The sequence below is a fragment of the Mesoplodon mirus genome (assembly GCF_964341445.2).
Source record: "Mesoplodon mirus genome assembly, chromosome: 14".
NCBI lineage: Eukaryota > Metazoa > Chordata > Mammalia > Artiodactyla > Ziphiidae > Mesoplodon > Mesoplodon mirus.
This window is the reverse complement of record NC_138990.1, coordinates 10,813,459-10,826,108: the sequence shown is the minus strand read 5'-3', so window position 1 is coordinate 10,826,108 and position 12,650 is coordinate 10,813,459. Positions and strand designations below refer to the sequence as shown.

General features: G+C 42.6%; 1 protein-coding gene and 1 pseudogene across 3 annotated transcripts in view; one reads left to right on the top strand and one right to left on the bottom strand.

Annotated features, from left to right (window-relative positions):
• The window catches only part of CHMP3 (charged multivesicular body protein 3), a 65,256-nt gene extending 52,606 nt beyond the window's left edge, over positions 1-12,650 (top strand). For both annotated transcript variants that reach the window (XM_082642469.1, XM_082642468.1), the window contains exons 3-6: positions 1,621-1,800; positions 8,360-8,481; positions 11,659-11,773; positions 12,123-12,650. In XM_082642469.1, coding sequence (XP_082498595.1) covers positions 1,621-1,800; positions 8,360-8,481; positions 11,659-11,773; positions 12,123-12,265 — 560 coding nt within the window. In that variant the 3' untranslated portion in view covers positions 12,266-12,650. The remainder of the gene's footprint in view (positions 1-1,620; positions 1,801-8,359; positions 8,482-11,658; positions 11,774-12,122) is intronic.
• On the bottom strand, positions 3,524-3,983 carry LOC309815698 (UPF0729 protein C18orf32 homolog; annotated as a pseudogene). The gene has a single exon. The product of its transcript is annotated as a UPF0729 protein C18orf32 homolog (transcript).

The following is a 12,650-nucleotide window of genomic DNA, read 5'->3' as shown; positions in this document are numbered from 1 at the left end:
GACTTAAACATTAAAGTTGATGCTGGAATGAGTTAAGACTTTTGAGGCTGTTGGGTTGGAATGAATGCATTTTGCATATGAGAAGGACATAAATTGGGGGCGTGGGGTACGCAGAGGCAGAATGCTATAGACTGAAGGTTTGTGTGCCCCGAAATTTCATACATCGAAGCCCTAATCCCAATGTGATGGTATTTGGAGGTGGGGCCTTTGGGAGGTAATTAGGTCATGAGGGTGTGGCCCTTATGAATGGTATTAGTGCCCTTATAAGAGGAGAGACAAGAGGTGAACTCTCTGCCCTGTGAAGATACAGCAAGAAGGCATTCACCTGCAAACCAGGAAGTAGATTCTCACTAGGAGCCCTGATCTTGGACTTCCCAGCTTCCAGAACTATGAGAAATAAATTCATATTTTTTAAGCCATGAGGTCTATGGTAATATAAGTATATACACAAATGATTTGAAAGCAGGGTCTCAAAAAGATACTTGTACACTCATGTTCATAGCAGCATTATTCACAATAGCTAAAGGTTGTGAAAGCAACCCAAGTGTCTGTCAACAGCTGAACGGATAAACAAAATTTGGTATATATATGCAATGGAATATTCAGCCTTTAAAAAGCAGGGTGTCTGATACATGATCCAACATGGCTGAACCTTGAAGACTATGCTAAGTTAAATAAGCCAGTCACACACACACACACAAAATACTGTAGGATTCCTCTTACATAAGGTACCTAGAGTAGTCAAATTCATAAAGACAGGAATTGGAATGGTATTTGCCAGGGGCTGGGGGGAGGAGGGAATAGGGAGTTATTATTTAAAGCCTTTGAGTTTCAGTGTTGAAAATTGTAAAGAGTTCTGGAGACGGATGGCGGTGATGGTTCACAACAATATGAATGTACTTAATACCACTGAACTGTGTACGTAAAAATGGTTAGGATGGTAAATTTGATGTTATGTGTATTTTACCACAATTGGAAAAAATCTCTACTAACCATAAAGCACGTAACTTAGACATATCTTACCTGTAGTTGATACTGATGTGATACTTTTTGTATGTTCAGGCTTTCCTTTAGTTGTAGGTTTTTATAAATCATTAATAGATGTACTGAGATTGTACTCCTGTAATTGTGGGAATACTACTTATTGATTATGAGAGCAAGCTCTGGAATTCATTTACAGTATTCTTTTCTTTTTTTTTTTTTGGCCATGCCATGCAGCTTGCAGAATCTGAGTTCCCCAACCAGGGATTGAACCCAGGGCCATGGCAGTGAAGCGCTGAGTCCAACCACTGGACCACCAGGGAATTCCCCACATTTACAGTATTTTTAAAGTTCCTTAGTACCAGTACCAACAGGTGTTAGAATGGGCTTGCAAAAGCAGTTTTGAAATTTTGTCCAGTGTAATAGGATTTACTTTTCTGTTTACTCTTATATTACTTTAATGTTTCCGGAAATAATGAATACTGACCACGTTAATTATTTTTATTTAGTTTCTATCCTCCTATCTGTTTTCCTGTTTGATAGACACATTTAGATCACAGTAAGAACAGATTTCAGGGCCAATAACTCTCCTGGTTTACCCTTAATTTTTTGACGTTCTGTCTTCGGTTCTAAATTTAGATATCCAAAGAGAAGAAGAAAAAGTGAAGCGATCTGTGAAAGATGCTGCCAAGAAGGGTCAGAAGGATGTGTGTGTGGTCCTGGCCAAGGAGATGCTCAGGTCGAGGAGGGCCGTGAGCAAGCTCTACGCATCCAAAGCGCACATGAACTCCGTGCTCATGGGGATGAAGAACCAGCTGGGTAAGACGGCGGTACCTTCCAGCCACATCATTAGCTGATGCTCTTGCCGTTATTATAACACTGGTTTCCTTGAATAGGAAGGACAGTCTTAGCTCTGGTTTTTATTCCTTACATTGTCTTAATTGGAGTGTTATACAAAAGCAAAATATACTTATTACTCTCATTTTTATTTTATTGTTACTCATTTTCTTTTGCCAGGGTTGTTGAAATAATGGGAAAATCTCCATCTAAATGTACTTTGTTGAGAACTCAGACTGTATCTCCTCATGTGAACAGTGTGGTAAAGTGACCTGAGGGTTGAGTCAGACGCATAAGCAGTACGCCCACACCTTAGAGGAGGATGAAGGGAGGTTTCTTCTGCCCTCGCCCGGAGTTGCCCCAGGCAGGGTTTTAAATAGTCCAAGTTTGTCTTTGGCTTTCGCTCACCTCCTTTTCTGCCTCATCTCTGACTCTCAACCGAATGCTTTCTTACATCTTAGGAACCTGCAGGCCCTGTACTGGGTATTCAGCATACATGTGAACTATCAATTTAATTTTTTTTTTAATGATATATTTTAAGAAGGTTGCTAGAAGGCTATACAAAAAGCTAATAGCGGTTACATCTGTGGAGCTAGAACAAAGAAATGAGAGTAGAGAAAGAACATGAACTTTTCATTTAACCTGCCCTTGCATTGTTCTACGATGAACATCTGCTATTTTCATAATATAGTTTTTAATACCTTAAAAAACAAACTAAATTAATCAACTGGATTTAGTTGCTAATGAGAATTTATCTTATCGCTCAGGTAGGCTGGGGCAGAAAAGTTGAAACACATTTATGTCAAAGGAAGTCCAAGGTGGATCAATGACTTGACCAGACACAGCTTAACAGAACCTCAGTTAGGACCCAGGACTTCACTGGGGACCCGAGGCGGGGAGTCCTTTCTAATAACTTCTCCTTGTTTCAGAGAAAATAAATATTCTATAAAGATACGTCTCATTGTCTTTGAATATTATAGATCCTTACACTAAAGTGAAGAGGCCCGGGATGAAAGATCATGTGGAGAGGCCCAGACCAGCAAATAATTGTGCAGTCACGTCCCTGTTGCTGAAAACCATGAATTTGAGTGTCTTTTTATGGAACAAAATAACCGATACAATCTAAACTTTAAAAAAAAAGAAGAAAAAAATGTTGCTGCTCCATAACTATCCTGATGCCATCACACTATTACAATCCTGATTTCTGATGTGGTTAAAAAATCTTACTTTTAAATATTTATATTTTAAAAGAAAAAAGAACAACAAGCTAAACTGAATATTTACTACATTCGTAGGAATAGAAGGAATACAACAAGGATTAGAATTTTATAATATACATTAGCCACTTATGTTAAAGATGTTCCATTTTTCAGAGAGGTTACCCCATTTCCCCGTCTTTTCTATCTTCCTCAGAGCAATAAACAGTAATTACTACTCTCATAGATAAGCTGCTCCATTGAGTTAGACAGTAATTACATCTTTATGTTTCAAGTCATTATCATCTTGAAAAACTACCTTTCGTTTCACTGCACAGTCTCACTGCACTGTTTCACAGTAAAACAGTCTACTCCTCAAATTTGAAGAGCCTGAATAAAAACTAGAGGCCCAAGGATTTTTAGGGGCTGATTTAGTAACAGTGCCTACTGGCATGAACCTTTTATTTATTCATATTTTTAAAACTTAAATAAAAGAAATGAAAGCTACTTTAATGAAAAAGGAACTCAGGAATGAGGTCATTAAATATAACTAGCTACATTTTAAATACAAATACCAGGTATTTCCTGATTAGTGTCAGGTAAATATGTAAACTATCTAGCCCAAATTCTTGTCTTAGGGAAAAAGATCAGAGACAAGTACAAAGAAGGGGCTTCATACTATCAGATCCAGTTTTAAAACAATGAGATCCTTTGGGACAGTCACTTAAGTCTTTTTATCAGAGATTTCTGTTGGTCCTCTTGTTGGTAATCCATTTATGTCTGCACCCTTATAGTCTATTTTGCCTTTGTTTTTATCATTGGATTCTCATATAGCTTTCCTAGGCCACATACAACTAACAAAGGGGGACATCAGAGGGTATATATATGGTTCCAGAAACTTTTTGTAGACCCAGAGCAGAACTAGAATGACGATGCAGGGAATGCACACCATTGTCCCAGGCTTGAGATCCTGACCCGCAACCACCAAGCCCCAGTGGCAGTGTCCATGCTTCCAGAGGGGAGGTCACAGGGGGACATGCCACAGCCAACCCAGTGGGCACTGCCCGATTTAATTTTCAAAAACTCATTATAATCTTCAAAAATAAACATAATTTAGTTACCTTTCAGTGTCCAGTATAATACTGTTGTGATCTTCCACAGGCATCTGTCTCCAGATCACTGACAGCTTGAGGCACAGGTTAAATTTTACATCCAGTTGGTTTCTTTTCTTACTTATTTTCGGTTAAATGAAGAAATCCTAACTCAGAATTAGAGTTCTTTGAGAATGGCAGCAAATAACTATCAGGTAATTAGACTGAGTACAGATTCAGGAATTACAGGGTAATTTTTCACTAAAGAATATCTTCAGGGAATGCCCTGGCGGTCCAGTGGTTAGGACTCTGCACTTTCACTGCCGTGGCCCAGGTTCAAGCCCTGGTCGGGGAACTAAGATCACGCAAGCCGCACAGTGCAGCAGAAAAAAAAAAAAAGAATATCTTCAACTCTGTCAGTTACTACATTGATGAGTACCTCACACTCAAAAGTTAGAAGACTTGAATGTTTCAGTTTAAGTGCTGGTGCCAAATGAGTACTTAATTCATTATTTGGTCGTACTTGGCTCTGAAGGTATTTCTTTATGTTCAGTTTTAACATTTGAATGTGTTTTTTTTTAATGTGCCTAATAGTGAATATATCAGTTTCTTTCTCCAGATACTGAAGAAAACAATCCATGAATTAAAGAGTAAAAAAAATAAGACAACTGTTTGTACCATATCTTCTTAACTTTTAACAACTGTGTTATTTCAGCCCTAAAGTGATGTATTTAGGCTCTTTAAATATTGGATATATAACCTAGAGATATGACTTTTGGACAAGCCAAGTATTCAGTACTGTGGAGAAACAGTCTAATCTTATCTGTTATTTTGAAAGCTTAACTAAATATACTTGACTTTTACAGCCATCATTGAAAGCTTCATATTTACTCCCTATTTTTTCTGCAACATGCTGAAAAGATACATGTTCAGTTGACCATGATAAGCTTATTTTAAAATTTTTCAGCATTTCCTTTACTGAATCAACATCAAAAAACATATAGCTTATTTTGCCCTTTTTCCCCCTATGAATAAAGCACTGTATTCACAGACTCTTTTTCTCCCCAGGTGCAAAGATATTAGTACACAGGATAATATAGTGCGTGCTTATGTACCTAACACCCAGAACCAATACAATTTGACATTTTGTTATATTTGCCTCAGTTTTTTTTTAAATTAATTTTTATTAGAGTATAGTTGCTTTACAATGTTGTGTTAGTTTCTTGCTGTACAGCAAAGTGAATCAGTCATACCGATACATATATCCACTGTTTTTTAGATTTCCTTCCCATTTAGGTCACCACACCACAGCACTGAGTAGAGTCCCCTGTGCTATACAGTAGGTTCTCATTAGTTATCTATTTTATACATAGTAGTGTATATATGTCAGTCCCAATCTCCCAATTCATCCCACCCCCCCTTCCCCCCACCTCAGTTTTTATATTGTAAAAGAAAGCAGTATTACTAAAGTTGAAGCTTCTTTAATACACCTTCGCAGTTCCATTCCCTTCTCTTTCAGCCTCCTCAGAGGTAACCACTATCATGAATATTAAAATTTGTATAAATGGTATTATACTGTGTGTACCATTCTGCATCTTTTTTTTCCCATTTACCATTGTCCTGTTGAAATATACCCATAAATATAATGATAAATATATCTTGATATGATGATAAATATATTTTGATAAATATATTGATATAATGATAAATATAGTTTGATATGATAAATAAATATGTTTTTAACTCCTGGGTGGTATTCCATCCTGTGAATGTATCACATTTTATTTTTCTGTTCCCTGTTGATGGACATTTAGGCTGTTTTCAGTTTTTGCTATTACGAAACAGTGCTGCTGTGAATGTTTTTTCACTTTTACACATGTGTTTCTTTAGGACAGTTATATACTCAGAAGTAGAATTGCTGGGTTAAAAATAGCTGGGTTTAAATTTTGCTAGAATTGCAAAATTGTTCTCCAAAGAGACAAATTTGTATTCCCACCAGCAGCGGATAAGGGTTCTTTTTTCCATACCTTTCCACCAACCTTTGTCAGACTTTTTAATTTTTGAGAAATGTTATAACATTTCCCTGGGAACTAGTGGCCTTGACCAGTCTCTTCTGTTCACCTTTTCTTCCTGTGTACTGATTCCAAAATATCTTTTCAAAGATTTATAGCTCACAAATATTTATTAATCTACATGAAAATTATCTCTTCTCCTGTAGCATGTACTGTCAGTAATGAACATAACTGTAAACATAAACAACGTATATCAAGAGCCTGTTATCCCTTAAATATACATCCATAATAATATATTATGTTGTTTCCAATATGTATTATATTGTGGCTTTATCACACCTGAAAAGTAAACTAGCTGCTGCTTTATACTTGTATGTTACAATACTCTAGGGCTCTGTTCTAGACCCTCTGCTCGTTTCCATCTTTCCTCTCTCCCCATAGGTGATCTCATCTAACCTTATGCCTTTAAATGCCATTGATTTCCACATCTTTATCTTCAGGCCTGACTTTATCAGTGTATAGTTGACATCTCCACTCACATCTTAATGGATACGTCAAAATTAATATGCCCGTCCAAGAATCTTGGCTGGTCTTACTTCATCTGTATCCCTGCCTTCTCCCTATATTTTCCCCTGGGAATCCAAGACAGCATATAATTTCATCTGCAGATATTTCGACATGGGTTTCTAAAAAGCAAGGATTCTATCCCTTCTGTTTCTTGGTCCTTCAGTTCTTGGGTATGTCGATGTGTTCATTTCATTTCCACTATATTTTCTATTTCTTTCTGAAAGGAAAAGATTTTAGTCAGTTGTTAGGAGAGATTTTAGTCAGTTGTTAGATTTCCCAGACTGATCCTTTAATTTTTTTATCTTTCCTGTTTTTTTTTTTTTTTTTTTTTTCCTTTTTGCGGTATGCGGGCCTCTCACTGTTGTGGCCTCTCCTATTGCGGAGCACAGGCTCCGGACACGCAGGCTCAGCAGCCATGGCTCACAGGCCCAGCCGCTCTGCGGCATGTGGGATCCTCCCGGACTGGGGCACGAACCCGTGTCCCCTGCATCGGCAGGCGGACTCTCAACCACTGCGCCACCAGGGAAGCCCGGAATTTGCTTTATTTTTACGCTTCTTCTCTTCCTCCCATCACTTACCTTTTTACAATAATCAATAGTAACTTTAACATTGTAGAATTTCTATCTTTCTTATATCATTATAATGGCATATATAATTTATTGCTTATTTCAGCCATACAGATTCTTAACACTTCTTCTCTATAATTAGACTGATCTTAATAAATAGATAAATATTTTACTTTCCCTTTTCAGTGTCAAGGGAAATGAAGTATTCTCTGCAACTAGCAAACTTCCTTCCTCCTTTAGAAAAATCACAAAATGCTGTGTGTGTCAGACAGGCATTTCTCTGGTTCCTCTTGTTTCCTTGCCCCTTGTTTTCCTTAACTATGACAGCTTCCTGGAGTCTGGATTCATACAGAGGTGGATTGGTGGTGATTCCTGGGGTAGCTGGGGGGCCCTGTGCACTGGTTTTGGTGAACAGCTGAACGTGAGGCATTTCTCAGAACTTTTAAGTCTCATGAAATTTCAAAACAGATTTCAAGGGTTGCCAGCTCTTTATTTTGACATGTTAAAGACTTTAGGGGGGAGAAATGATCATTTGTTACTACCACGATTTCTTATAAAGAATATATAGTATGTGTATGATCTCAGACAACAGAACATTTTTTGTAACAAGGAACTGTAGCCGTCTTACACTGACACATACTCACTCTCATTTTCCTGTGGACCAGCAGCAGGCCCCTCCCGGGCAGCCACCCTCCATAGGCTGGTGTGTGGGGAGCACTGCTTGGGTTGCTTAAAGCCACTTTTCCAGAGTGGCCCCAGCAAGGCCTACCTAGAGCCATTCCTCCCGTGTGTGACTTGTCCTGGGGGTGACATCATTCCTAGCTGGCCTCCTTCCCTAAAGGTCAGATGCAGGCTTTCAGGCCATTCTCCAGATCAGCTGATTGGTGTGGGTGCTCGGAGAATTTGTACCTATTGTAGCCAAAGTAGCACACAATTTAGGAAAGTCAGGCTTGGTCCCAGGACAGTAATGTAGTCTACAGGTACATAAATAGCTTTGGGTCCACCCACTGTTGCTGACTTTTACTGGAATAGCTTGTGATTTGACTGACTTTATTCCATCCTGCGTCACATTCTGTTGAGCAATCCTGACTGTCATCTTTCCCTTTCAGCGGTTTTGCGAGTGGCTGGTTCCCTGCAGAAGAGCACAGAAGTGATGAAGGCCATGCAGAGTCTTGTGAAGATCCCAGAAATCCAGGCCACCATGCGGGAGCTGTCCAAAGAGATGATGAAGGTGCCCTGGGGCCACCCTATGTCCTGTTCCAAAGCGCTAAGAGTCAGCAAGCGGCAGGGGCTAGAGGGCCAGGGCTGGGCAGGAGTAGACAGGCCACTGTTGCCAGACAGAAATGATTTTGAGGACAGGGGAGCAGCTATTAACACCGGTTGAAACCGTCTGAGCTGAGCGTGGCAGAGGCTGGGTCAGATGGCCAGGGTGTTCCTTAGAAGAAGCGATAGTATACCCAGAGCTCTAGGGGAGGTGGGAGACCCAGGAAGCAACTGCGTGGGATTCGGGGACCTAGGATTTATGGGTTGTGACATGAACAAGGAAACAGAAAGAAACCCAGGTTCCTCCGTTTGTCCCAGGGGAGTTAGCAAAGCTGGCAAGGGAGGTGTCAAGACCGGGGACGGGCAAACTTTTTTTGTGAAGGGCTGGATAGTCCATGTAGTCTCTACTTGGTGGGCCACACGTCTGTGTTGTCACTGCTCAGCCTTACTTGCAGCATGAAAGCAGCCGTAGATCATGTGTAAACAAGTGGTCATGCCTGGGTTCTTAGGAAACGTTATTCATGGACGTAGGCAGTGGATTGGGTGTGGCCTGCAGGCTGTCGTTGGCTGACCCCTGTCTGAGACTAGAAAAGGAAACAGAGAACCAAAGAGAATGCAGTAAACACCTACCGCCCCGGGACCGGGGCCGGGCAGGGACCTGTCCTGGTGGCCTTCAGATGGGGGGCAGGGCTCAGGAGGGCGTCGGTACTGAGCCCCCGCCTGCCAGTGTGCGTGCAGCACACACCCTCTCCTGGAAAGTCCTCCCAGCCACCTTGGGAGGGAGGTAGTTTCTTCCCCCTTTTATACAGAAGTAGGAAACTGAGTCTTCAAGTTGCCAGGTAACTTATCTGAGTGACCTTGGTAGGAGGTGACAGATCTGGGGTTGGGGCACAGATGCCTGAGCTGCCTCAGAGGACGTGGTGATAAGAGGTGCCTCCTCAGGTGCTGTTTCACACTTTGAACCCGTGGCCTGAGAGCCCGGATGGTCCACCTCACATTCCTGTTTGCAGCTTGTGCATAGAAGCCGCCTCTCTTCCTACTAGGGAATTTTATGTATGAACTTGAGTTCTAAACAGGGCTCTAGGGCATGGGAGAGAGGAACTGGAGAAGAAAATGGATAGAAAAGAAAGGCAACATACAAAGCCCAGAGCCCAGGTCTTTGGAATGAGAAACCCTTGGGCAGTCATCAGGAGGGCACCAGGTTGGCGGGGTCTGTCCTTTACAAGTGGTGTGTGGATGTCTCATCCCCCAAGTTGCGATGCCTGTCCATCTAGAACTGGGTAACAAGGTAATTCTGAAATGACTTCAGGCCTGCTCACTCTGACTTAACGTAGCCACCAGGATCTGAGGGGCGGAGTCTTTTTTTAGAATCTGGAATCTTTTCCACAAAAGTTTCTGAATACTGAGCATAGTATAGATTTGGAGGAGGGCCTGCATGTAGTAGATAGTAAATATTTCCTGAATTCAACCAAGGGTTCATCTCCAGGTGCAAACTGAAGCCTCTGGCAGGGTCACAGCGTGTTGAGGGTGACGACATGATCTCAGTCATTCTATTTGTCCCCAGACCCTGGCCTGGCGTGTGGCACAGAGCATACATTTGACAAATGTTTGCTGGTTGGATGAATGTATAAGTGAATGGCCACTTGTCCCTCCACGATGTGGAGGGCTATTAGTCAGGCTGCCCTAGGCTCTTTTAACTGGGATGGTGAGTATGTATTGAGCCTCTTTTACACTAGCCTCCAGCACTAAGATCGATTCACCCAGGCCACAGGGCTCCACTTGTATCCTTGAATGTGAATTTGTTCCTTTTGGTTGGGAGCAAAAGGTCTGAGAATGGGCAGAATATGGAACTAGCTAGATTCACGCCATTAAGAGTCACTTGAGTGGTCTGACAGCAGGACAGGCAGGAGAGAGGGCTTGCTTTAAATCGGACACCATCAGCATGGTCGGTGAGAGCCATGCCCTGGCTGAGTGCAGGGGAGCCAGGGCTGGAGCTGCCACACGTGACCTTGCGCTCGCATGACACTGCTCAGCCAGGAAGACTGCGGGGTCTGCTTGCGTTGGCTGGTGTTAGAGAGCGGTTTTCTCGTGCCCTCAGTGGCGCTGTGCTCTTGAGAACGAAGGAGGCTGACTGGCTGGCTTCAGGCTACCAGGCACGGGGCTTCCAGTAGGGAATGCGGAAGGCACTGTCTTGTTGGGCCCCGAAACACTGTCTTATCAGTTCTTTTAGGCTTTGGTGAATTGATTGATCCTTGCCAGGACCCTGCAGACCCTGGGCCAGCAGCTATAACTTGGATGTGCTGAAGTACAGGCCTTTTCGGGGTTCTGTGGAGCCCCATCCCGCTCTTGGTATTTGTTATCGTAGTGTCTACTGTGACTCCAGCCAGTTTCCATACTGTACTTCAACTCCTGCACGCATAGATTTGCAAGGTCAGGGCAAATGCTTCCCGAGACAGCACCCTCTCATCTCAGCAAGTTGTTCCCCACGTGCTGCGTTATCGTCTGAGTTACTTTGTGAAGCTCTGCTGATAGAGGCACCCCCCTCCAACCTGGGTACTAAATTTGGAGAGCAATTTCCGTTTGGCTTTTTGCTTCCTCCAGAGAGGGCAGACGGCATGCGGTGTTGCCTGCAGCCAGCTGTCTGTGGCTTAGCCCTTGAAAGCGTGGACAGGACTTGGAGACATCAAAGCTCAGTTGATGCTGGGCCCACAGGGGCACCTGCTGGGAATGGATTTAACAGTTTTGGGGGCTTCCCTGGTGGCGCAGTGGTTAAGAATCCGCCTGCCAATGCAGGAGGCATGGGTTCGAGCCCTGGTCCGGGAAGATCCCACATGCTGCGGAGCAACTAAGCTCATGTGCCACAACTACTGAGCCTACGCTCTAGAGCCCGCGAGCCACAGCTACTGAGCCCATATGCCACAACTACTGAGCCTGCATGCCTAGAGCCTGTGCTCCGCAACAAGAGAAGCCACCGCCATGAGAAGCCCGCGCACCACAACGAAGAGTAGCCCCCGCTTGCTGCAACTAGAGAAAGCCCGCACGCAGCGATGAAGACCCAACGCAGCCAAAAATAAATAAACAAAAAATAAATAAAGTTATAAAAAAAAACAGTTGTGGGAAGTGACATGGTTTATTCTGTGTTTAGGCTGGGATCATAGAAGAGATGTTAGAGGACACTTTTGAAAGCATGGATGATCAAGAAGAAATGGAAGAAGCAGCAGAAATGGAAATTGACAAAATTCTGTTTGAAATCACCGCAGGTATGACCCAAGATCCTTCCTCTTTCCCCTCTCCTTTTATGGCCGTTCTTCTTGCATTCGCAAGATTAACTAGCAGCTTTTTCTTTAGATTATAACTCCCTTCTACATATCTTATTTTAGATTAGAACCAAAATTCTAACAATCACAATCCTTAGTTATTATGACTTTGATGTCATTAGAAGTTGGTGTTTGCACACATTTGTCATAGTGAGAAAACCCCACCAGAACAGCTGTTTTATTGCCCCTCTTCTGTTTCTTGTCAAACTGAACCAGGTATGAAAGACAGAGAAAATGAGGGGCCACTTGCTTAAGCTGATGTTTTGTTGATCTGCGTGCTGTTCCTTTCCAGGGGCCTTGGGCAAAGCACCTAGTAAGGTGACCGACGCCCTCCCAGAGCCTGAAATTCCAGGAGCGATGGCTGCCTCAGAAGATGAGGAGGAGGAAGAGGCACTGGAGGCCATGCAGTCCCGTCTGGCCACACTCCGCAGCTAGGGCTGCCCAGCCAGGCCCACAGGCTCTCCTCCGGCCCTGTCATCAGGCGCGCACTCCTCGAAGCCTCCGCCATTTTCTGTATCTCTTGCACTACACCTCTGGGTGAGGCACTGCGTTCTGGAGAACGTTCTCTGCTAATCTCTCTTCACTCTCTGCAGAGGTTTGGGGATCTCAATGGAATCGTTTTGAGAGGTGGTGTAATAAATGCATCATTTTCAGGAGAATAAACAGAAGTATCTTTTGGGGGATGAGGGCAAAGAAGTCTGTCTTCTCACGAAGCACTTCTGAGAATAGAGTCGATTGCCTGAATGTTGAGGACTCTATATATTTTTTTTTGTCTGTAAAACACTATATAAATGGATTTTAATAAACTTCTGCTTTAACA